Here is a 26,916-nt window from a genome sequence, read left to right as displayed (position 1 = left end):
TGCATCAGCATTTGAAGCAATACAGAATATCATTAAATACGTTAAATACATTGTAATTCCAAGTCGATTGCTCATTAAATGATAATTTTCAAATTAGCAGATTTAACACGATTATCCATATTCAATATCACACCGTAGTAATGATAATTTTCCGGATGTTTCAATAGGCATTGTATATTTGAAACGTAATATAATATTAAAATTTAACAATTTTGCATTGATTTGAAGCTCTTGGGGAAATAAAAACCATTTCCTGTAAATGAAAATGATTCTCAGAAATTTATTTATATTCCAGCGAAACGTTAAAAATTTATTATAGTAGTTCTTCACCGAGATCTACATCAGCAAAAACCCAGTATATTCAATCGATTTTTATTTATGAGTGAGTTAATTATTACTTCAGAGAGTATAGGACTTTAAACAGCACATTAAATTTTACTCTCGCTTTAGTTTTGAACCCAGAACCACAACCAGAATTTAAATTTTCAGGATAGGGGAAGGCTTGGAAGCTTCGATTTTTTTTTCAAAAGTAGGATGAAACGAAACTTCCGACATCCGAAGCTGTAAATCCCTCCCCTATGACTCGTATGACATTGTAATGTTTTATTTTTCAAACTTCACAGTTATAGGGGAAAGTGGGGCACCACCAAACACGGGGTAGCACCAAACACTAATTCTTATTTCTAAACTACTTGGACTATCTCGATCATTTCTTCAATGGACAAGCATCCGCATAACGCAGGGCCCCATCAAGCCTTATAAAAAATGAAGCTATTTTTCAGTTTTCCTTGTAAAAATTTTGCAGATATTGCATCGCGACTTAAACAAACTTGCTCTTAGTTCTTGTATTATTTCGGCGAACATTATGAAATATGTATTTTTAGATAGCTTTTTATGCACGATTTCGAAATATATCAGACTGATAAGTCAATTCTTTTTAGGAGAAAACTTGCCAATAGTCTTCAGTGCATCTATGCAAAAACGTATGGAAAAATGAATGTCGAGAGGTCCCTGCCATGACGCCTATAAATTTCTATAAGTCTTGTACTCTGAAGTCGTATATCCGATTAAAAAATCGCAGTGTTTGGTGCTACCCCGTGTTTAGTGGTGCCCCAATTTTCCCTACATAATCTTCGGAATTCTACTTTTCGCTTCTAGTGGATCGACTTTTTCGACATTCTTTGTAAATCAGACAATTTCCGAAAAATCACATCACCTTGTTCATCCTTCCTTCCGGTAGTAATAAGAACAATAGGCTAAAAGGTTCGAGATTACTAGACCCTGTCCCAACATAAGTCAACTGCAGAATAATTTACAAGATCGTCGTTATTCTTATTGGATCTGTTAAGTGATAACCTTTCGAAGGCATAAAGCTATTCGAAAGCCAAACCAAACCTATTCGAAAATCGACCGGAAATCAACAGTGCAAATTCACATATTCACTACTTTAGCGCTGGCTGTTCTACTTCGAATTTTCAAATAGAAGTCAAATAGCAGTGAGTAAATGCTTGCTGTAAATAAACAATGAACTTTTGTGTAGTTTCATCGAATTTTTAGAATGGAAGAACGTTTTCACTTCAATTTCATTAAAATATGTACTTTCTATGAATTTATTCACTTTTATGCAACTCTTCGATTTAAATTTTCGTACTTCCAACGGATTTTCAGGTAAATTCACCAAACCGGTCCAAAAATAAATCATCGTTAATATTTTATCCCGCAAAATTTGGCGGTAAGGGATTAGCCTAAACAAGGATAAACTGAGAGTTCGGGATAGCAGGTATTAGAGGTGCTTTGCATCAATGTCCTTTACGGAATCCTGTTGGCGGCCGTTCTTCCATAATAATCATACCGATTATGCCGATCATGCCCGAGGACGAGAAGTCAGACAGGAAGTGTGGAAGTAAGGTAATTTAGTTAGTAAGTTAGTTAGCGGGGACCGGGCGGGGCTACAATTCTGTGTCATCAAATTTTACCACTTAAATATTCTCGAGGAACAGCTTGAGTCTACTTAAACCTTTATGCTAGCTTCAAACCTAATTTTTAGTCATATGGCTTAACTACTCAAATTTCTTATCAAAAATCTTATGAAAAAATTATTTATTTAAATTAGTTTATTTAAATAAAGATGCCTAGGTATAAAAATTATAAGAAATTTATGAGTTTTAATATTTTATAAAAGTTTTCCCTGCGTTCTGAAAAAATAGGTTTTGAGTAAGTTCAGGGAAGAATTATTATTCGGGATTATAAGTTTCAAAATTTTTTGGTTGTTAAAATTTACATAGGATTTATTTCGGATCAATATTTTCTAAATTTTCTAAAAAATTTTTAAAAAGAGCAATTTTTTCGATGCTACTTCTGAGAGGTAAATTAGTCTTTACAGACTTACAACATTTATTGTAATTCTCAGAAAGCTCAGAAAGTATTATGTAGCGACATCTTCATTAAAACCAAAATAATTTTATAACCTTCTAATATTAAAATTGTATCATTATCATTTTCAACCGTATCCCTGAAAATTGTGTTTAGAATTTAAAAGGAAGTCAAAATAATTTTGGAAAAAAATAGTTCAAAATGAAACATTTATATTGGTATTTGAGTATTTGAAAATTTTCTCTGCCTTAGAATGCTTTAAATTCCTAAATTATTACAACGATTCATATTTTCCAATTTTAAAAATGCGTCTTAATAAATAATCTGCCAATTGCGTTTTGCCTACCTTTCGGCGAACAAAAACGGACTGAAAAATGCATTATTTAGTGTTATTTCACTTTTCGCCGCACCAAATATGTCTTTACCATATTCGCCGTCCCGTCAATTTTGTCTGGATATTTCGTGAATTGCCCCTCTGATCTGCATGCCATGTTATGCTTAAGACAGTCCTACGACTTAAGCAGAAACATAGCTTAATGGGAAACTGATGAAAATGCAGTCAGTGTAATCGTTATTTTGATTATAATTACGTTCAGCTGCGTCTCGGCTTAAGCGGCTTAAGCCGTCGTAGGTCTGTTCAGTACATTACGCTCTCAAAAACACATATGATTACAAAAATCAATAACTTTAATTTCACGACTTAAGGATAGTCTTCATTGATCCTATATACCATATCCGATTAGTGCAGATTATCCTTAACTTAAACTAGAATTAAAGAAAAACTTAAGAACAGCAATGGGCCAGTTACTTTCGGTCAAAGCCGCTTGCTTCTAAAGTAGGTACACATAAACTCCAACGGAAACACTTATATACGCGGTGTATTGTACGATTGTTAGGTGAACGATACCCATGTTCCAGGAAACGGAACCATTTGAACTTCGCCTTCAACTTATATGATATCGATTGTTTACAGTAGCGGTATTAAAAAATATAAAATTTACTTTACCATATTTCAAAAGAAAGGCGCAAATTATTTTTTTAAGTACAACATTCTTTAAGAAGTCAAGTAGTACCTTCTTCAATACCAATTAAGGCAACGTATTCTTAAATTACTATTAGACAGCGCTTATAGAAAATGCTCAACATTTTCCGTGTAAAATATGAGCCATTAAAATGACTAAAATACTTAAAGGAATTCTCCATTTCTTTGTTTATCTTTTAAGAAAATCACGCCAAATGGTTCTCGTAAACAGAAATGGACTTTTTTTTAAATTTCTGACATTTCTAATAAATTAATTAAATAGTCATTCTAGCGTAATGCATAAAATCTTGACAATTCTTCACATAAATTCAATTTGAATTATTTATTGGCTAATTTTATGAGCTTGAGAGACCAAAAATCCCATGAAACTTCTAAAATCTTCTCTCCAATTGTTTCCCTGAATTCTTTTCCTGGGGCAAACAATGCGCGAAAGTCAGTCAAGTGGTGAGTCCTTCTGTTGATGTTGGAATTCAATTTGAAGATCGAAATAAATTCCCATCCCATGAAGACACCTTGACGTGTGTGAGTTACGATTGTAACGTTACGGAATAAATGACTTTACAGTTATCCATCTCACAGAGGCACACAGAAGACTAAGCAAGGAAGCCGCCGGGAGTTCCTCTGGAAATCGATTGCAGTGGATTTCGATGGAAAATCCTTACGAGTCTCTCTTGCTTTACCCCTATTTTCTTGCTAGTGCAATCGATCAAATTAATTGTAAGACTCTAAATTTATCTCCTTTAGCTTCCTTTTCCTTACAATATCTCTTTCACTTTTTATTCATCTCCTATCATTTCTAGGTCAAAAAAAAATTTCCTCAAAGCCAAATGTAATAATTTATAGAAGTACTTGTTGTCTACAGTTTCATTGATAAGAAATTTTTTAATGAATCAGTAATTCATTAAATCATAGAGGGAAATGAGACATCTTTGAAATGGAGCACCTTTGAATTAGAGCACTTTTCCCATTTTTAAATGGAACTGAACGTTATCGAAATGTAATTTAGCTTCATTGGTTTCTAGAGCTTATTAATATCACTGTAAGGTCTCGCTAAATTTAAAAATAGGAGAAAAGCTCGTTTTCAAAAGTACCCCAATTCCAAGGAGCTCCGCTTCCCATGTTAGGATATCTAGCTCCAGAACCCTATCATTCTTAAACCGATTTCCTGAAACAATAGAAATTGTGTACATTTTGGTAAGGGTTTTATTATTTTCGCGAAGGTAAATTAATAACAACCTGTTACTGGTTACTGTCTCATTTTGTTTTCGAATTTCCTGGTTAATCAGAAATTTAGACATGATCATAACCATATCTTGTACAATACTCCATTTTGTATTAATCCGAGACACTTTCCTTTCTAAGTGTGGTGTTTGGATGTAGATGATCCAGTAAAACACATATAATTCGAGATCACTTTTTATTGCACGCACCTTTCTTACTCTATCGCTCAGATGCCAGAACTGAAGTGACCGGAAACATCACTGTCACTCTGACGTTACAAACTCCCCACTAATACTATTCACCACACTAAGAAGAAGTGAGGAAGTGAGGCAAAATTATCTTTATATAGATTAACCAGTAACAAGTCAAAATCTTATTTGGTTATGCTCGTGAATTGGACTCTGACCTATTGCAAATAGGAAAACTGATCCCTGATGAACGGTGAGCCCCGCTGTCCTAGCCCTACAGAAGACGACTTCGCGTCTGTTAGAAAAGTGGATGCCGCCCGAGAAGATAGTCCTCGCTGCCAAGTCCCAAGGACAATCCCACAATCGCTCTTTCACGAGCTCAAATTAAGATTATAGTCAATAAATGCAGAAGTCTAGAGGAGCCTAAGTCTCCTCAATGCTCCTGGTTTTAAATCTTAGTTCCTTCCTTCCTCTCTCTCTCTCTCTCTTCCTAAAGGTCATAGAAAATCCTATTCACAACAATATTACTACTCGAACTACATCCGCCTGATCCTAGTCCCCGTCGAGTGTCCTTCAAAGTTGAAGCCAATTTCTTACTGTCACATACAAATGCGTATGGGAATTTTTCTGCACTCGTGATCGTTATGCTAAATATTTAAAAAGTGAGAAGTTTTCCCGTATTATAAGATACCTTTCCGTATGGAGGGATAAATATACTAAATTTTTGTTTAAATAATTTTTTCCTTGGAGCACTGTACTGTGAGCTTAGTCAGAGATCAATTTAGGAATTGGCTTCAAATAGCTCCATATAAAAATGCCAATTTGCCAGGCGCTTGGTCTGATCAGTCCGGCCCACTCTAGAGGCCAAACGGTTACAGATAGAGGCTTGGGACCTTCAAGGGACCCCTATCCCTCTTTTTTCTCTTCAAAACAATGCTTGTGGGATTGCTCGAAAACGCATAGTACGAGTTTTTTTTTTTAATTTTTGGATTTGTTTGGCGGTTACTCATACGGGTATTTCGTCTTTATACGAAAATACCGTTGACTCATTCTTGTCGAAACATTCTTAATAACGGGTTTTCAATTTCAAATGTAAAAAAAACTGTAGGGAGTTTATTTTTTAACCGAATGGGGTCATGTTTATGCTCGTTAAAGAGATCTGGGAATTCTTGATAAGCCTGAAACTAGCCCCTGGCAAGTTGCCTGAAATTTGAAGCACTTTCTCACACTTCGATTTAAATTTATATGGGATTTTTTTTGCACTCGCGACCATTACGTCAAATATCTCAAAATTGAGAAGTTTTTTTTCGTATTATAAGATCCCTTACCGCGTCGAGGGATAAATATATTAAATTTTAGTTAAAACACATTTTTTCCTCGGAGCACTGTGAGCTGAGTCCGAGATCAATTTAGGAAATTGGCTTTAAATGGCTCCATATAAAAAATTCAACTTGCCACGTGCTTGGCCTGAAGCGATTCCAATCAGTTATTAATCGTAAATGAACCGATTCATGACCACTAATTAATTATTATTCGAAATTCAATTATGTTACTCTTCAGGTGTATTTTGGAAAATGTTTTGAGTGATTTATAAATCGGTTCAAATCGGTAATGAACCGGTTATGAACCGAAAAGTAATTATCGTGCGAAGATCGATTCCATTACTTACTATTAACACTATTTTGGATGACCTTTTGAGTGATTATTAATTCGGTTTAAATCTGTTGACAACTAATAAACGGTAAATGATGCGAAAGAACTTTTGAGATATAGCATTTATATAACGAGTTCAAGTACTTTGTTCAGCCTGGGACGCTTTGTTAGCCCTAATTTACAAAATAATGATAAAACAATAATGCAAAATCCATATAAAATTGATAATTTTATCCCATACAAAGATATTTTCTTCAAATTTTATAATATGTTTTGATATAGCTTTGAATATGTACTCTGAAAACTTTTAAGCTCTATCCAATTAGTGAACGCAAAGGTTAAAATATTTTGTATCGTAAAATTTGTAATTACCTGTGGCGGAAATATTAATCCTAAATAATTTTACTACTCAATTTTTAAATAAACTCGGTATTTTATAACAATAAAAATTATCTAAATGCAAATGATATTAGTGAAATAAAAGGTGGATATTATATTATCAAAATTTTAACTAGATTTAGAATATTTATTTCTGATAGCCTCTTTTGCAAAATAATTAATTTTCATTTGAACTGCGATTTTTTAAAAACCAATTTAGAATCCAAAAGCAATTAAAAATCATTCTTGAGAGATTAATATTTATTATTTTTGTCTATGGCTAAATTCTGAAAAATTGTGTGACAAAATTATAAATAACATATAAATCGAGTATAATACTAGTTGTTATCACTCTCAGTCAGTGACAGTGCACTGTAAATAATTTTGCATAATTGAAATTTTATTTGAATAGTGCTGAAATTGCAAATGTACTCAAATAAATAGAGTGATGACATTGAATCATTGAATAGCTCAGTTGATCTCAAGTTCATAAAAAAATAATTGGGTGGTATTGATCAAACTGACAGAATAATTATTAAAAATATTTTCCAATTAATTTTTTAGCCACATAAATTGATGAAATGTACAAATAAATAGTCCCACCCTCAAGTTCCATTTATTAAAACCCTTTTTCAACATGAATGTTATTTTCAGATTTTTTTTCTGTTACAAATCAACCTTTCAAATTGAGACTGATACTTTGAAGTTAGATTTAAAAAAAAACAAATCACTCTGCAAAGTCTCTTCGAAAGCCACCCTCAAAAGACTACCCATATATCGAGATATTCGTATTTTTTCCTCAATTTTAAACTCTCTTTCATCTCACAGTAAACACAAACGTTTGCGGTAGAAAATATTTAATAGATTTTCCATTTGCGTAAATTTTCAATCCAATCGCGTCATTTCAGTAACTTACAGCATTTCATTCGAGCAATTTGGCTAAATAAATATTAAATAATACTAATTGATTCATGTAACATGCCAAAAGGGGGGATGATTTTGGGGTGCAATGGTGCTGAAAAATATTGATAGATAAATTGGGAAGCTCATAATTGGGCAATTTCCTAGTTGATATGTCTGGGAATATTAATTTTTTATATTATTTTCCACATAATTTCATCCGGAATTACACGGATTAGCCGCGTGAGGCTATCTGAATTCGACAAATGGAACAAAAACAAGAGATGATCTCGATAGGAATGACAGCAATTGGATTAATGAATGACTTCATAAATTAATTAACCACCATCGAAAATAACATTTATTCAGTGACAACACATTATGTGAAGTACAATTGATGATGCACTGAATGACATGAGATATTCCCAAAAAGCAAGGCAATTTTCTCTGCACTCAGAAAAAATTTTCCATACATTTTTCGAATCGACTCGTTTCACACTATTTTCATATTTATGTGATATATCCAAATTCTAACAGAATTTTGACTGATTGATCAGCAAATTATCGTAGCTTACTCCTCTAAATCATAAATTTTCATATATACCGTCTACCCCTCTATTAGAGTAAAAAGAACACTTGTTGACACTTAAAGAAGTCGTGTCAGAACTTATGGACACACCTTACTCTGTACTATTTGGTATACGAAATTTGAACACATATCCTTATCAGAAATCGTAGACTAAGGAAAAAACGTCAATTTATTTACATTTTATTAGATAATTTTAAATATATTTCAAGATTTTGACAAAAGTGTCTATAGGGGTTCCCTATCGAAGAAGTGTTGCATCGACCCTATATTAGAAGAATTCATGATTCTCGTGTAGAATACCTTATGACAATTGCTATAATACAGGCGACGGAATGTCAATTACAAGTACGAAAAAATCATATGCCAATAAATGATAAAAGATACTCAAAATGGCTGTCCTTATCCATATGAAAAGGCACGCTATATGAGAAAAACTTCACAGTGCATTTGACGTGCTTCTCTGCCGTATTGACACAAAGTTGACGTACGTACTCACGTAATAGTTATTCCACACATTTTCTGTTGAACCACCATTGCTGACGTATTTTTCCTTAATAATTATTTCGTCCAAAAATCTATCTGTTTATGCCCAAATTAATATCTACATTTTCGTAGATTTTTTGAGGTCTGATTATCGCTGAATGAACCACCCAACATGTTCATAATTTTTTCAAAGGAAAATACTACACCAAATTTTGTTGAATATTACATTTTTGGACCTTTCAAAAATAAATCACTCTACACTCTTTAGTCTGAGGACTTGAAATTTTACTTTTTAAGTATGTTTCCGAATTTGTCAAGCACAAAAGGCCTAATTAGCTGAGATTCTTGACAATCTCAGCTTTTGTGGTCACAGGTGAAATGTAACTTGATCAGATCGGACCAAATTTTGGATATGTTTTGACACTCATAGATCACGAATATCATATGCGCTAAAAATCAAAAGATTCAGCTAGGACAAGTTAGCTAAATCAAATTCACAATCTTGCCTTGGAGCGCCTTGGGATCGAACCTGAACGTGAATATGAACATCTTCCTGAAATGGCAGAGGATCAACAAGCGTGAGCTGCTAAATTAGATGTCATGGGCCCACGACCCCAATAGGGATAAGCGGTTTACGGTTGAAAATGATGAATCGATTTTCGTAAACGTCTGTCCCGTCCGGAGTACAAACGCTTCTGCACAGATAACGGAAATAGATATCGATAAAGCGGTTTTCGGCAGAGCTTAAATGTCGAATTTTTGTTTCCTAAATAACTTAATCCATCCACCTCAAATTTTAGTATGTTATTGCTCGGCCTAAGAGCTTTCGATCAGTACCAAACTTAAGGTCCCTCGACCTCCCTGACCCTAGCTATAAGGGTCCAAAAATCGATTCTTAAAATGGCCATAATTCCGGTTCCAATTGTTAGAATTTAAAAAAATGAGGGCGTTTTGGAAAGCTCTCATGGAGTACTTATAACCATTGTGTCACCCCAAATTCATCCGATGTAATCGAAGGTTCAATTAAGCGAAAAATCGATTTTCAAAAATTTCGATTTCGAATATTTCGAAAGAGTGGACGATGCTTTTTTTAAAGTATTTTAAAGTATGTTGTAGCTGTGGTGGAGACCTTTCCCCATCATCAAGGGTGGGCTGCACTCCTCCCTCGATGTTCCCTGACCTGAGCTATAACCAAAAATGTCTTGACCGGACTGCATTTTTGGTGTTTATGAAGAAATTTTAATGAAATTTTACTAATTGTATTTGAGGTCGAGATCTTTCTAAAGATGGGTCCGATTCGTCTCTAGACCAACCCACCATACCCCGACCCTTACTATATTTAAATGGACCAGACTCTTCCGTTATTAAGGGACAGTAGAGCATTTTTGAATTGGAACACCTTTAACATAGGTCTTTTTTTCCTTTTTTTAAAGGAACTGGACCTTAATATTAATGCTGGCACAACATTCCATAAAAGAACAAGGGGATTTCTAGACATGCATTATTATTTTTTCTTGTATAGGATAAGGTTGTCAGTCCCATGCCCGTGGAATCAAGTGCAGTGAAGCACACTCGATGCAATCCGAACACATTTAACGCCAGAAAAATTCCTGGTGACCTAAAGAGGATTCGAACCCGGGACACTTGCATTATAGAGCGAGTGCTCTACCACTTGACCCATTGAGTGCCCCGGACCTTATCGTGCTCGTGGACGGCGGGAGAAGATTGAAAAATACGATCATTTGGCGTCTACTTTGGCCCAAAGGTTTGGGGTAGCCTCCAAAGGTGTACTGCCTATTGTTGTGGGTACGAGAGGAGCCATCCCGACAGAAACTATGCAATCACTTCAGGAACTCGGGATTGCATCCAAACGAGTGGGACACGCCCTCTCACTGATCGCCCTTCGTAACTCCATCGTAATTTACTATGAATTCATGGACTACGATGGGCGATCGAGAACTCAGGACAATTATTCCTCCGTTGCACCTCCAAGGTCCAGGCTTCCAGTTTTGTTTTGTACGTTACTAAGTGTAAAGTGTGCACTGTTCTCCTACGTGTTATTCGTCTACCTTCTCTTTTGAGGGGTAGTTTTATTTATAACGCGTCGCAGTATAAATTTGTTTATATGGGAATAGAGCTATATACACTCTTATTCTTGATGTACCTGATTATCTGTTTATTTATTTATTTATTTACATATTTATCTATTTATTATTTTACTAAAATGACTGCTAGTGTCGTACTGTGACCAACTGGAAAACAATGGACCATCGCAAGCCCCGGGAGGACACAAACAAGGGGAACACCTTGCAATATGGGTGATATCACAAGGCGAAGAGGGGATTGGCAAACGCTTAAGTGTCTCACTGCAGACACAGCAAAGGCCAATCTAGCCGTCCCCTCTCGTCACCAAAATTAGGCGACCGGGCCACAAGTAACCGGAAAGTCCGGCCACATTCATTGTGGCCGCAGAATATATAAATATATAACTTAGCTCTTCATACCAATTGTGAAGCTAAATTGTAATGGGTCCCGGTCAAAATCCCGAAAACCAAAATCCCGAAAGCCATAATCCCGAAAGGGCCAAAATCCCGAAAGTCAAAAACCCGAATTCTCAAAAGTGTCATGGCTACTTCCGCGATTGCACCCGCGCTTGCTGGAGGCAAAAGGAAATTTTCTGTGTCTTGGGAAATTATTCCAAACATTTTCCTCCATATAATTTAATCGCTTTCAGGATTTTGAATATTCGGGACTTAGGCTTTCGGGATTTTGGCCTTTTCTGGATTTTGGCGTTCGGGATTTTGACGTTCGGGATTTTGGCGTTCGAGATTTTGGCTTTCGGGATTTAGGCTTTCGTGATTTTGGCTTTCGGGATTTTGGCGTTTTCGGGATTTTGACGTTCGGGATTTTGGCGTTCGGGATTTTGGCTTTCGGGAGTTTGGCTGCCACCTACTATAATATGTATGTTAAAGCTCAGTTCCGTTTAAAAATAAGAGAAAAATTACCTAGTTCAAAGTCGTTCTAATTCAAAGGTGACCCACTTCTCTCTACGGTGCTATATAGTACTATCAAAGTAGTATATTTTGGCTAAACAAAATCTCAAACTTAACACCAATTTTTACATACGTTAAAAAAACTGAATCAAAATTTATCTCAGTGCACTTGATACAATTTGGCTGTGACAAAGCCCTTTTGTGTATGCAGTATACTTAATTTTCTCCGAGTGTATCAAATATCAAACTCTTTTTCACTCACCCTCGAACTTTTGTGCGTGGTGTTTTCCATCGCTATTGTTAGGGGATATTCATCATTATAGAAATTAAATCCTCAATTGTTACTTCTTTCTTCCTCCCCCGTTTTACGGGTGCCCTTTCTTGGGTGGGTGTCTTCTTTCTGGCCAACTCATGGCACAACACAATGAACCAGTCACTTTTGTTCCGTCTATCACAATTTCAATTAATTATCGCCGACTGCTGGAGTCAATGTTACATGGTGGAAAAAAAAGAGAGGAGAGTTCGTGGGTGGATGCGCGAGGTTCGCTGATAAAATCAGGAAATTGAATTTTGATTGATTGGATCTGGGAATTTATTGGTCTTTCTTTTGACTCTCCAGCCAACCTCCCCCCAAACTCCCATGAACAATCAATGCTTCCATCATCTTTGTTGTATCACCGCCCAGTTGATTGTCCGCCCCTTGAAAAGGGGTTAAGGGACCTTTAATGCGTGGTGTTTTGTGCCCAAAAAAAAATCACCCTCTATATCCCAAAAAGAAAAAGAAAGGCAAAAGTTGAATGGGTCCTGAAAGAATGGAGGAGTTAATACAGTGTGTCTAAGTCAAAAGACTTCATTGGGTCGAAGTTCAATTCTTTTATATGGACTTCCCTGGGCCCTTTCAACCCCGTCAAACGTGAAATAATCTTATAGCCGGACGACGCCGATCCATTAACGATGACTATTAATTTTGAATGTGCGTCCTGGCGTCGCGATGATGATATGAAATCCACCCCCAATCGACACAATAGACACCATCATCCGTGACCTCATCGCTATTTAATGGGCAAAAAATGTAATGATGATTTTTATTTTAATGGCCCAGGGGGGTAGGGGGTTGAAGAGAGGTCCCAGGGTTCGCAAATAAAGCGACCCAGCCAGACTTTTTCATGCTCTTTCACAGACTGCGTCAAAATTACCCTTTTATGAATTTTTCTGTTGCCAAAAAGGGTTTTCAGTCGAAGCAGTCAATATTATTTACTCGTAATATCTCATTGGAAATTAATTTCGGTTGGAATTAGATTGAGCGGTTTAAGTTCAACATCAACCGATTTATTGACACTTTTCATGTTGAAAAAGATAGAATTTACTAAATGGTATACGATGGATACGAGTTACGTTCACTTTAATTGTTTGGAGCCCAACACTCATCGGTTAAATAGTATTGTCATTATTGTGCTCATGAGATCAGAGATTTTGCAAAACGTGTTACAACGTGCCATTTTTATTCGGTGAATATAAACCAGTTTGAACGGATTTGCAAATCGCCCAAAAATCTGCAATAAATAGCCTACGATTGAAAAATGAATTTGGGATAAAAAAATCAATTTATTGGTTCATTAGCGTTTTGAATTAAAATTTATCGAGAATTCAAAGACTTTTCAAATAAATCCAAACTCGACTCAATTGGTTAAGAACGATTCTTCTAGGTATTAGTGAAGCCACATGACTCCACAAAAATGGAGTTGCGAAAATTACAATTCCCTGAACCAGACACACAGAGACAAGAAGACCCGAAAGATGATCCTGCAAACACAAGCTCCGCAAGGGACAGCGGACTACCAATCGAAAGAACCCTGGCGATGAAATCCACCACATGGGTATGGAGATAACCAGGCAGTGGAAGACTGAATATGGAACTAACGTATGCAGATATGTGATCGATATCAAATGCTCTTAGACATTACAATGTGTTCCGAGGAACAGCTCACACCCATTGGTGAAAAATGGAATAAATAGCATTCTATCTAAAAGCAATCTGATTTTCCTTAAAGTGAAATATTGATATCGTCGCTATATATTACGTAAGGTAAGAAATACCTTGCGACAAATCTCATCCATGTGATCGAACCAAGTATTATTAATCGTATCGAGATATATTCATTACAAAGTTGCTCAATTTTACAACGTCCATATCCCGTGTTAGAAGAATCTGCTAGTCCGTTTGTAGACTCGTGTCGGACTCATCGGACCAAGTAAGTGTATCGTTTAAGATAACACCTAGGCCTTTCACTCTGAATGATAGAGGAACCTCTTCGTCTGAGAGGAACAGTGGAGAAGGAATCGGGGTTCTACTCCTTGAATGCAATAACAGTGCCTGAGACTTTTTAGCATTAACCAGAAGACCATTGTTGTAGGCCCATAGAGAGATCCTCTCCAAAACAAAATTAACCAAATCGAACGGATCCCCGGAGCAATAAATTTGCAGACCTAGTACTTGCGAGAGATCATTTATGAAAAGAGAGAAGATGTGGTCCTGAATTAGTTCCCTGAGAAAAATTATAAATAAGGTCAAGTGGTGACGAAACTTATTTGCCAGCTCTCACAATTTTTGACCTGGATGCAAGATACACTGAGAAAAAAGGGAGTGCGATTAACTTTTTTTCCTCATTACTTTAACTTTTTTTAGGTGCAGAAATATATCAACGTTTTTTAATGTTAATTTTACATCTTTTTAAGGATAAAATTAACATGAAAAAGGGTTAATTTAACCCCTAATACACCTAAATAGCATAATATTTACACCGATTTTGCATCAATAATGCAGGGTAAAATAAACATTTCCGGAATGTTATTTTAACTTTTTCGGATTTCTCTCACTCAGTGTAGGATTGTATAAGGTGGATAGATACTGTAAAAAATCCATCAGAACCAGAATGCCAAACATGGCTCTATCCAAAAATTTCACAAAAAAAATCAAGAAAAACAGATCTTTTTTTGCCTCCTAATTCAGGCTACCTCCTTAAGTGTTTTTCCCTCCTTCTACAACGATAAATCAACTATCTTAACAATTTCCTATGGTCTGTTACAGCTTCAGGTAAATTAATTAATTTACCTGAATTCTTAAATATGATGAATTTTTAAATAGTTAATTCAGGAGGTACCTCCAAGACCCAAGTAGCTATCTCAAACCGATGGTCCTCTAAGTCTCATAACGGAAGAAAGGACAAACAAATTGCATGATAAACAAAAATGTTGAATTTTATTAGAAATAAGTGGATTTCTTCCTCTTTCGTAATTCAAAAATTCCTCAACATTGACATTGCACAAGCCCTAAATTGAATTAAAAATTAATTTTCTGCAAATCAATTGTATTTAACTCTATCAATTGCGTAAAATCTTTTTCTAAACAGTCCTAAAGTATTCATTTGTTCGTTTTACAATTGAATTCCAATGATTTTTCCAATAGCAAATACATCACCTTTTAAGCTGCATTTAATCGGTGCTTCGTAACATTTTTGTTGCAATTCATAAAAGTGCTTAGAGCATTCAACATGTAAAAGTATTCTATTCAATGGAAAAGTTCAATCATTCCAACACAGAAGAGTCTCTCTAGAATCCACTTGGTATATATGCTAAATTCTTAACCCCATTCCACCATTAAGATCGATTTAGCGAAATGTGTGGGGGGCGGCGTATATTTCAAAAAACCACCCCTCTGAGCGTGATTTCACTGAGGAAATTCTTTAAATTTTCCCATCGATGGCAAAACACTCAAAAGCATGCCAGCGAAAGATATTTTTGAATTCAGCCAAAAACCGAAAAAAACTCACATTTTATGGCTGTTAGGCTGTTAATCGTTTAGATTTATATTTTCCAATGAATAACAAGGGTAGTGTTGCAATTTTTTAGTCCATCTCCATGGAAAATATGGTGTTTGAAAAGACAAAAAAAATCATTATCAGGGAAATTTGGCAAAATTTTGCCATTAATTATAAAATTTATCGAAATGAGTTTTTAATATTTATAGATTCCATTTACAAAAACCCAAAAGCAAATGTCACAAATTCCAAAATAAAAGTGAAAAGCAAAAACACAGGGGTGGTGAAGCAGCCTAGCTTCGCGGAATGCTTGAACTCAACTTGCTTAAAATTAGTTGCATAATAATTGTTTCGATTAAGCAGTCTAACTCGGTATAACTTCAAAATTATTTGTTTATAAATAGTTTAAACGGAGCCTAATCTGTCAGCTATTCCTAAAAACCTTAAATATAAGCATTCTTACGTAATCGACTGAGAAATGCACTGTCTTACCTATAATGCCGTATTTTCACGTCTAACATTGAAAACCACTTAAAAATAATTCAAGGTTATTACTGTATGTGGGACGTATTGGCCGTATAGATCAGCTAGGTTTTAGAAAACCGACAAACTGGTATCTCCAAACGTTTGACATCTAGCCCTATTAACGTTAAGATCTATGGTTTGCCAGGCAAACAAAAATTTATGAACAAATGACAAAATTTTACGAACATTTTTTACGTTTTTTACGAACATTAACGAATAAATGTTTCCAAACACTGAGAAAAAAGAGGGTGCGATTAACTTTTTTTCCTCGTAACTTTAACACTTTTTAGGTGAAAAAATATATCAACATTTTTAATGTTAATTTTACACCTTTTTAAGGGTAAAATTAACATTAAAAAGAGTTAATTTAACCCCTAATACATCTAAATAGGGTAATATTTACACCGATTTCTTATCAATAATGCAGGGTAAAATTAACATTTCCAGAATGTTATTTTAACTTTTTCGGATTTCTCTCAGTAAAAGTACAAAAAATTCTCGTTAAGTGATCATGTTGCGAACGATGTTTGTGAAAAAAGAACAAAATTTTACGAACTTCTTTGTGAGTTATAGGATTTACGAACATTTCGTTAGTCCCCAATAGGAATTCACAAACATTTACAATTTTACAAAATATTTTTTGCTGTGTAGATAGAAGGAGTTGCTTTGCTTATCCGTTATGGTGTCTACGCACTACACAGAAAAAAATATTTTGTAAAATTGTTCTTGAAATCCTATGGAGGACTTACGAAATGCTCGTAAATCATATAACCCACAAACAAGTTCGTAAAATTTTGTACTTTTTTCACAAACATTGTTCGTAAAATGATCATTTGACTAACATTTTTTGTACTTTTACAAACATTTGTTCGTAAATATTCGTAAACACACAAAAAAATGTTCGTAAAATGTTGTCATTTGTTCGTATTTATTCGTAAATTTTTGTGTGTCTGGCAAATTAGAATAACCGTATGGATAAACCTTAGGTCAAAAGCCCGACAATCATCAGGATATCATTTCCCTCGTTTCAAAATCGAAAATCCATTGATTATATACACCGCTTTCACCGTGGAGTTGGTGCAATAAACGTTGCGGTTTGCATTGATTTCATTTGGATAAATTATGAGATATAAAATCAAATTGCATTTTTTCACCAATACGAACACAAACAAATTGTACAAAATCACGAGAAAAATAGCTTGGGAAAAATTTTTGCTGCATTTCACTCGTTTTTTCCCACCACAATTATAGTCAGAGTAATGGCCTGGGTAAAAAAGAGGCGCGAACTAGAAAGAGGACATTGCATGTCAATATTCATATTAATGCCACCCACCTCAGCTACTAACAGAGAATATCATGTGGTTTGAGAAGAAAGTTCTGAGGGAAAATAGGGTGGAAATTGTGCAAATTGTTGCTGTGGCCAAAACTCGTCATTATTCCACTGCGTGTGTAAATTTTCCCGTTGCAGGATTTCACTCTTTACTGCAAAAGCCTTGAAAATGGCGTGTGGCTGGGAAATCATATCGAAATTCCACCCTCGAAAGACGTTTCGTCGTCAATGTAATGAATCATAAAATTTAATTGTAATCGGAGATGAGCAGACTATTAGTTCGCAATTAATTTTCCAAATATCCCATTCACACACGCTAGGCTCTTATTCCGGATTTATACAACGATTTTCCATTAAGGTTTCTACACACTGGGATCAATTTTCATCAAAAACTGTCATTTTTACGGAATTCTTACTTTTTATTCTACATACAATATGATTGTCCACTTATTTAGGTTGTAAGTGGAAAAATTCCAGAAGTGTTCATGCAAAATGCATTAATAACAGCCAAAAGTCATTAAATTGAATTCCTTTTTACTTAAATAGTTCATAAAATAAAATTTTAGAACAAAAAGTAGCGTCTGGGTACAAGTGACAAAATTGTACCAATGCATTCTTTTTTTAAAAGGCTCTATAAAAATATTAGTCCTTTTCCTGAAAAATCCTAATACAGTACAATTTGTAGCTTTATAATAGAGCTCTCTAAGAAAAAAGTTTCAGATAGAATATAAATTAGATCTTGAGATAATAAAAACCTTTAGGGTAAGTGTGCCAAATTCCGGCCAGCTTATGCTAAAGAAGTCGAAGCTTTCCGTAGGCAATTATGCAGATTTTACACTGAAATAAATATAGAAAGCATTAGGGTAAGTGTGCCAAATTCCGGCCAGCTTTCAATTTCGGCCACCGTTCTTGTTCCTCGAATTTCCATGAACTTTTAGATTTTACGTACTCTAGAGATTATACAATGCAAAAGAATAACAAAAAATGTAGCTTCGACAAACGAGATGACGTGAAAAAGATATTGGAAGAATTCCGAAAGGTCAAGGAACTATGAGAATGAAGGTGGCCGAAATAGGGCACCAAAGCTATGTCTATATTTTTATTCATTTTAAAATGTATTAAGAATGATTTTAGAGTAAATAAAGACGGTAAACACTTTACAAGTTTAAAAGCAACACTCTTTAAGAAGAAAAAATAAAAAAAATCAATTTGAATTTAAAATATTACATTTAAAACTTGAGACTTTAACGCTTGCATTCAACTATGCCGAAATATGGCACACTTACCCTATAGAGAATTGTGAAACATTTGATACAGTTTTGTCCGGCACTGTATTTCCAATATTCTTTTATTGAATGTAACACATTTCCTGAAAAACTTACAACAGATTCACTAAAGAATATCGAAAAATAGGTGTTCGAAGCTAGAACATGTGCGAAGCTTAATAGCCTTCCACTACATTGTGAAAAATTTTCACCAAAATGGAAAATTCTGATGCAAGTAGCTTTCTCATTTGGAAGTAAATATCTGTAAAATGCTTTATTGCATGAAGTCGAAATATTCACAAAATATCCTTATTATTACCAAATTCAATTATTAAATCGGTTTTGTTAGTAGTCGAGGTATTTAATTTTCTGTGTAACAAAAATTGATTCTTGCAACGAAAATGTTACTGTATTAATCAATAAAAATTTAATTGTTCTAGCTAGGTGTTATACTTTCCTTTATAATATCATATTTCTATGTAACTAAATTTCAAATACTGAATACTCTAATCCATTCGGTAATAATATGTTCATTAAGTCGTAAGTTACTTTTACGATTAAAATTTAATTCTTGGATTCTTTGGAAAGGTTGAAAAAATTATTTTGAAGCTCCTCATAATAATTGTGAGCTTCTAAAACTGTATTAAATAAATACAATGCAAGAGATCACTTTTAAGAATTAAGTAGTGACAATTTGAAGCATATGACGCAAAAAATCCTGAATAGCCTAGAAAAAGTTGCATAAGACACATACTTGGCTTCTTGACCACTAAAGTACTTTGTTCTATAAAAATATAAATTATAGTAAATGCATTTTTTATATAATACGATACGACATCCCATTTTAACTAGGGACTTCAGGCCTCTCTATGAATGTGATATATTTTTACAATGCAAAAACTCGGTAGAATTCCTTATAACCCAAAGAAGTTTCAACAAGGAATACTTGTATCATAAAACAAACGCTATACCACTTAAATCCTTGCGTGCCACAACATCTTTATTAAGAGATAACTCAAAATCACTCAAAGTTTTAAGTGAAAATATATTTAGTGAATCTGTAATTTCTTGTTAGAAGTTTGCTTTATATTATTTTCAATTAACAATCTAATGTGAATATTATACAAGGGGTTAGTCATACTGTAATCGAAGTGTTTCGCGGATTTCTCGCAAGTTCATTAAGGTATCGCGTGCTTCTTATGTATTCTTCAGTTTAAATTTATTAAGCTCTAATGAATGAAGAGCATAACATTACTAATAACAGATTTCGAGTAAAATTAAAGTGAGCCTTAATAATCAAAATGATTGTCAAAATTAAAACGAAAAGTGTATTAACACTGTTTAATACTACAATTTTAATGTGTTTTCTACTTAAGAGCTTAAGAAGTTCTGAAACTACTTTTTTTGTTTCGGAAACTAGAAGAAGTTTAAAATTCTACAAATACATAGATAATGTGCAGTTTGTTGCATTTTACCATCAAATCTTAATGAAATTAGAAAAATTAAAATTAAGTATCTTCATTGGAAATTATATTAAATATCCTTTAGATGTCGATTTGAACTTTACAGAACAAAGATTAATTTAATTAAAGAGTCTAATTTTTGATTATTTCTAATGCTATTTTACCCAAGTAGCAAAAAATGGGATGACATGACAATTTCGACAAATACAATATGACAATATAGATCCACGACTTTGACGAGACTACTAATGCACTTTTAAAGGGCTTACAATGAGAATTTTGTGTTTAAATTCTTATTGAAACCTTATTAAACCTATTAAAAGTGCGCCACTTGACTTCTAACAACCACGGAAAAAGAAGCAAGAGCGCTATATGTACAATATAAGAATTTTCGTACAATAATGCCTTACGTATACAATTGTACAAAACAATATAGAAAAGAAAATGCTCCTTGGCTTCTACGTGTGGCTCGAAGATGCATAAAAAGCCAGTATTACATTAATATATCGCATTATGACTACAATCGATATGTTTATCATAACTCTGATGATCCTTATGGCATTTTAATGAGTCTGATGTATTTATCTAATCAGTTCCAAGATCATTGAAAGTCATATGAATAAAAATCATCAGGAAGAAATTCGAAGTTTTGAAAACTTCTTTCAATGATTACCGATTTTAATAAGAATGTTGCCAGCTCTTCCATTGGATGTTGTATTGTTCTCTACCGTATCTCAATAAACAAGATTTGGCTAGATCGACATAAACAATCGGATTCCCTGAATTTCAACTGAAAAACCATTACTTTGTTTTCTTTGAACTAGGTATTTTCAAAACATAGGTAATCTTTAACACATAATGTCTTTAAACTGAATCGAGTCTTCTGAATATATAAAAATTCGTTTTTCAAAAAATTTTGCATTTTATAACTGTACAAATACCTATTTTTTACATAATTTCTGTCAGCACTTTCTAATCATAATGCCCTTTACGACTGAACGAGGCTTCTACCGGTAATTTTACTTTATGGACTCATTGAACTACGTTACTTTTGTTTGCTATTTAACAATTCAGAGCAACACTTCGAAGCCACTGCTAAGTACCCATTTCACACGTCATTTGCCAGAATTATTTCAACGTAATTTCAGAGTTATTTTGACACCAAATAATAACATACTGTTTCATTAATATGCCCAACGCACAATAACTTTTGTTTAGTAAACATGTTTTTGACATTTAAATGAGAGTGAGTGAGATCTATATCTAGTCATCTCGCTCATTCCCATTGGAAATTTTGAAAACATGTTTACAAACAAAAGTTATTGTGCGCTGGTCATTATAGTACTCGTTCTTTTACAAACAATCCAGAAGACACACATCTAATGGTAATCTTCATTTAGATCGTGATTTTAAGAAATGAAACTTTGCTAACACTCAGTTGATAACATGCAATGGATCAAGTGGCAAAGCTGCGTAAAGCACTCGCTCTATGATGCAAGTGTCCTGGGTTCGAATCCCCTTTAAGTCATCAGTAACTTTTCTGGCGTTAAAGGTGTTCGGATTGCATCCAGTGAGCTTCACTGCACTTGATTCCACGAGGAATGGGATTGACAACCTCATCCCGTACAAGAAAAAATAATAATGCATGTCTAGATATCCCCTTGCGTTCAAACCCTTGTTCCTTCATGGAATGGTTTGTCAGCAATATTATTATTATTATTATTAAACTTTGGAATGTGCCCTTTCACTTATTTTTATTCCTTTGATTTTTGTTTTTATTGTCATAAATTAATGGTCACAATGATGTCAGAAATTAGAAATTCGGCTTTCATCTGTTGTGATTGCTGCCAAACTGTAAAATATTAGTCATTCTGATGAAGTGGAATTAACTCCACCAATCCTTAAGATATGAACCGTGATTTTTCTGTTTTCTAATTACTGATTAAGAATGAGGTTTCACCACTATATTATTATTATTACTTATATTGAGGTGGTCCCAAAAGCTGGTCCGGGCACTGGTCAGTCTATTGTACCTATTGTCTATTGTACTTCTTATTTATTAAAGCTCTATTTTGGCGACCCTAATTGACCACGATTGGTTGGTCCTTTGATTCTTCTTTTCTAAGATCGTAAATTAATGGTCACAGTGAAGTCTGCATTTCGACATCTCTATTTAATGAATCCAATAAAATAACGTTTTTTTTTTCAATAAGGATGAGTGTTCGAATTTCGTATTCCGAATGGTACAGAGTAGGGTGTCAATAGGTCCTGACTGACACGACTTCTTAAAGTGTCAATAGGTGTTTCTTTCACCCTATGTAGAATTATCCCTATCCGACCAAAGAATCCGGTCTAGAACTTTGTGAACTTGTGGGTTCATCCAATGGATCACAAAAGTCACACAAGATGAAATCGAACACACCAAGATTAGTTAGTTAATATTGGAAGTCGGCTGTTAGGATATGTACTATGTAAAAATTTGGAATATCGATCTTAATTCCTTGTTCTGCAATAATTTTCTATTAGGCAAATTTTCATTCCTTGGCTGGGACCTTCCCCAGGGCAGGGGCCTCTCGACATTTCATTTTTTCCATACGTTTTTGCATATAGGCACTGAAGACTATTGGCAAGTGTTTTCCTAAAGAGAAATGACTTATCAGTCTGATATATTTCAAAATCATGTATTAAAAGCTATCTAAAAATACATATTTCATTATGCTCGCCGAAATAATACAAGAACTACGAGCAAATTTGTTTAAGGCGCGGTGCAATATCTGCAAAATTTTTACAAGGAAAAGTAAAAAATAGCTTCACTTGTTATTACGCTTGATGGGGCCCCAGCAAAAAAAACAAGGATAATAACTGTAATCACTGTAACATAAATTTCACTACCATCGACTTTAGACTACACAGCAGTATAAGATTAAGTCAATCTTCCTTTGAAAGTTCCACCGAAAAACTTATTATACAGAACAAGAAATCGAGATCGATAGGAGAAGAGGGACACCTTTGAATTGGGATACCTTTGATGTGCTCGACAAACTGATCGTGAAGATAAATTACATTATGCTAAGCCTCAATTCCTTTTAAATATTGGAGAAAAAAGCCCAATTTCAAGGGTACCTCAATTCAAAGGTGCCCCAATTTCCCCTATTCCAAATTTTGATATATTAGTTTCTTATTTTTTAGTTTAAAGACGTTCAGACGACGACATTTTTATGATATAATGTAGAACCTCTGGTCATGAAATGCCACTTGGGTACCCCTATTACATTTTTATTTGTTCTTTCAAATTAAATTAAATTAAATAAAGCACAATTAATGGACTACGAGCTTACTAAAGACTAAAGACGGATAGAAAGTTTATAAACTTCGGATTAGTTAGTCTGTCTTTAGGTCTTTAGTGCTAAAGTTGATCTATGGAACATTTTAAATTCTCGATCTCTTTGCATTCGAAACGTAATGATCGTTGGTATAGAAGATGTCAGTCATACTGTCTTATCATGAAACTTTTCCCTACAATTCACATTGTTTTCTTATCATCCCCAGCAAGGTAAAATCGGCATTTAAACACTTTCCACCCCATTGAATTGCAGTTTGTGAATTGTTGCTGGTGTGCTTGTTTTTGGTACTTTCCCCTAACAATCATTGGGTAGGGAGATAAATAGAAAGTTGTACTCACCCTCAATGTTAATGATTAAAACAAGAAGATTAATAGCCAATCGAATTTTCATCTTTGGATGGACAAAAAAAAGCACTTGTCACTTTGACACAATGTCGGTCACAATTGTTGAATTTTCCACTCTTCCACCTCTTTGTCTCACGTGTTCATGGTGCTGGTGGGTGATGACATGGAAAACATCCACCCACACTTGTTGTTTTCCAGCCGTTTGAGGGAGGTAAAATTCTATTAATATTCTAATTAATGCCGTGTGGTTTGAGATGCAAGTCACAAAGTGAAAACTTTCACTGCGATGACATGCAATGATTCCTCACCCACACTTTCCGCTCTATGCACTTCCGGTGGGCTGTTGGGAGCACCATGCGATCCGTCCGTTTTTCTAGGATGTCTCTATACACTCACACTCTTTATTGATAAATTTTTACTCTGAGACTCTATATTTATCATTCATGATGCCGGCAAAAAGTGGGCCACTTTCCAAAGTATTCACATTGCTTTTACCCAATCTCATTGTCCTATCTAGGAAGGTTCTTTTTCCGTGAGAGCTGGGGATTAGTTTTTTTGTTCAGGGGGGGAAAAATTTCTACAGGTAATACACCGAGTCACACATTTCCATACATATCGCTGTATTTTTCCAAGGGATCTCGCACTTATTTATTTATACAAAATTGACTCAGAGCGCAAAAATGCTATAAGCAAAAACGCAATTTTTGCCAAATAGACCAACACCAAATACTCATGGTGAGCCCCAATTGATACACCCCTCCAATCCCACAACAAAAATATAAAGCTCCAGTACTATGTTTGGTGCCCTAAGGCGAATTTTTCTCAATGAGACTTTTCCGGAGTTTCCGGGGATTGAGTGTGGAATGGAAAATTAGGAAAAAAAACACCTCTCGCTCCGGATGTGTTCAAATATCAAAATATGCACTTATTAAACTTATTAAATATTTACAGAAGTTGAATTCCTCTTTCTGATTTTGTTATTTTCTTTCTATATTTTTTTCTAGCTTTTTTGTATGCTTCTATGGCTAATTAAAATTAGAACTTAGAGCTCACAAGCTTTCACCCTCGAGACTTCTCTGGACTCTAAGAGAAACTTATGTGTTTTGTCGGACTTCTCTTCCTCTAAACCAAGTTAGACTTTCCGATTTGAGAGAGGACGAGCACTCAGCTAGTGCACAACCGTATCAGCCGCGAGCTTTCGGCTTACTGACCTGTCTTTGGCAATAAATGTATGTTTTTCGAAAAGCTCTCGCGCGCCAAATCAACACAGAAATAACAACCTCCCCTTTTTGCTTCATATACCATAAAAGGGGAACTTCTCCAGTGTCCCTCTTTTCGGCTTTAGGGAAAAAAAATCATTCACTGGAACATTTTCAATTTCCTCGTGTGTAGGCACTCGTGAGGGGATTTCCAGGCATGCGCCCAAAATCACCTCCTATCCTCAACCATATCAGTGTCTGTGTGAAGTGTAAGAAGGGGCATCCCTCATTGGATGCCAAATGTTTGGAGTGGAGTGACCCTCAAATGAAAATTTACCATGTGATCCCAAGGAAAGACACCCAGTCCAATGGAATATCCATGCTCCAACAAAAACCATTAGAAAATTCCCTAAACTACCCCAAAAACAAGTTCATTAACATCTTGAACAAAAACACGGGTTTCTTTTTCTCTCAAAAATAATCCAAAATCCACCAAAGTCTGAAAGGTAAATCTGTGGTCAATTGGCAGGTGAAAGAACACAAGAGAGATGAAAGAGATTACAGTGATGAAGAAATGAACGTCAGAAGAGACAGTTGAGGACACATTAGAGCTAAAGTTTTCCCATGACTTTTTGCCCCTCCAACGAACTTTGTACAAACACAAGGGTTGAAAGAAGTTACTTGGAGGAGGATCAGTATTGGAGCAAGGTGAGAATAAACACAAGACACTTGGGATTTTTCTTAGTCATTTTGATTTCTCAATCGTCATTACAATCACAGTTGTTGAAGGCTATAGAATCACTAAATCCCAGATGATGTTACGCTTCTATCTATGGTCAAATATTTATTCTTGCTGGTCCTCTTAGGGTGGAAATTGCGCTAAAAGTTCTGCAATAAATTTAGCTTTATACAAAAATTCGATAAAATAATCCACAAGACAGTTTCTGCACCTATTTCGCATCATAGAATTAATCACAAAATGCAGGGGCCTCTCGACATTTCATGTTTTCATGCGTTTTTGCATAGAGGCACTGAAGACTATTGGCGATTTTTTCCTAAAGAGAATTGACTTATCAGTCTGATATATTTCGAAATCGTACATTAAAAGCTATCTAAAAATACATATTTCATAATGCTCGCCGAAATGATACAAAAATTACAAGCAAAGTTGTTTAAGGCGCAGCGCAATATCTGCAAAAATTTTTATAAGGAAAAGTGAAAAATATCTTCACTTTTTATTAGGCTTGATGGGCCCCTGACAAAATGAGTCAAGTAATAGATGACTCAGGTTCAATTTCCTTTCAGACTAGAAATTATCAGGAGTTAAAATCTTCGACCTATGGCTAGCATTATCATTATTATTACTTCAAACATTAAATTTAATCATTTATACAGTAGACTCTCTCTCAATTGGACATATGGAGCAAAATGTCATCCGGTTTATCGATAGATTTGGGCGTCAAAGCCTTTGTAAATTCCACAAAAGCGTTCAATTATAAAGAATCACGATAAAGTAGGAAGAAATACAGCGAATTTGAGTGAATTAGCTTCATAATTAAACGTGAAAATTGTCAAAAAAAATTTTCGTCCGATTGAAAAAGAGCCGATTGAGCTAGAGTCTATTGTCTTTACTGCTACCTACCAAACCATAAGATAAGGTGGTCTGATACATCAGCGTTGAAATGGTACCCAGGAGGTCTGAAATACTTCTAGCTTTCTCAGGAATATGCTGCATTACTTATTGAACCATTTAAACTTGATGGCACAGCAATTATGAACTATGCCAAGTCTTAGAAGCCAAGATAAAT

General features: G+C 34.7%; 1 protein-coding gene across 3 annotated transcripts in view; it reads right to left on the bottom strand.

Annotated features, from left to right (window-relative positions):
- Window positions 1-25,115, bottom strand: part of LOC129807711 (carbonic anhydrase-related protein 10) — a 196,858-nt gene extending 171,743 nt beyond the window's left edge. For 2 of the 3 annotated variants that reach the window (XM_055857160.1, XM_055857162.1), the window contains exon 1: window positions 23,904-25,115. In XM_055857160.1, the coding sequence (XP_055713135.1) occupies window positions 23,904-23,955 (52 nt within the window). In that variant the 5' untranslated portion in view covers window positions 23,956-25,115. The remainder of the gene's footprint in view (window positions 1-23,903) is intronic. The other variant, XM_055857161.1, reaches the window with a different exon arrangement.
- Between the last annotated feature and the right edge of the window lie 1,801 nt (window positions 25,116-26,916).

Source organism: Phlebotomus papatasi, chromosome 3 (assembly GCF_024763615.1).
Source record: "Phlebotomus papatasi isolate M1 chromosome 3, Ppap_2.1, whole genome shotgun sequence".
NCBI classification, from domain to species: Eukaryota; Metazoa; Arthropoda; class Insecta; order Diptera; family Psychodidae; genus Phlebotomus; species Phlebotomus papatasi.
Note: the sequence above shows the minus strand (reverse complement) of the source record. Positions and strands in the feature narration are given on the sequence as shown.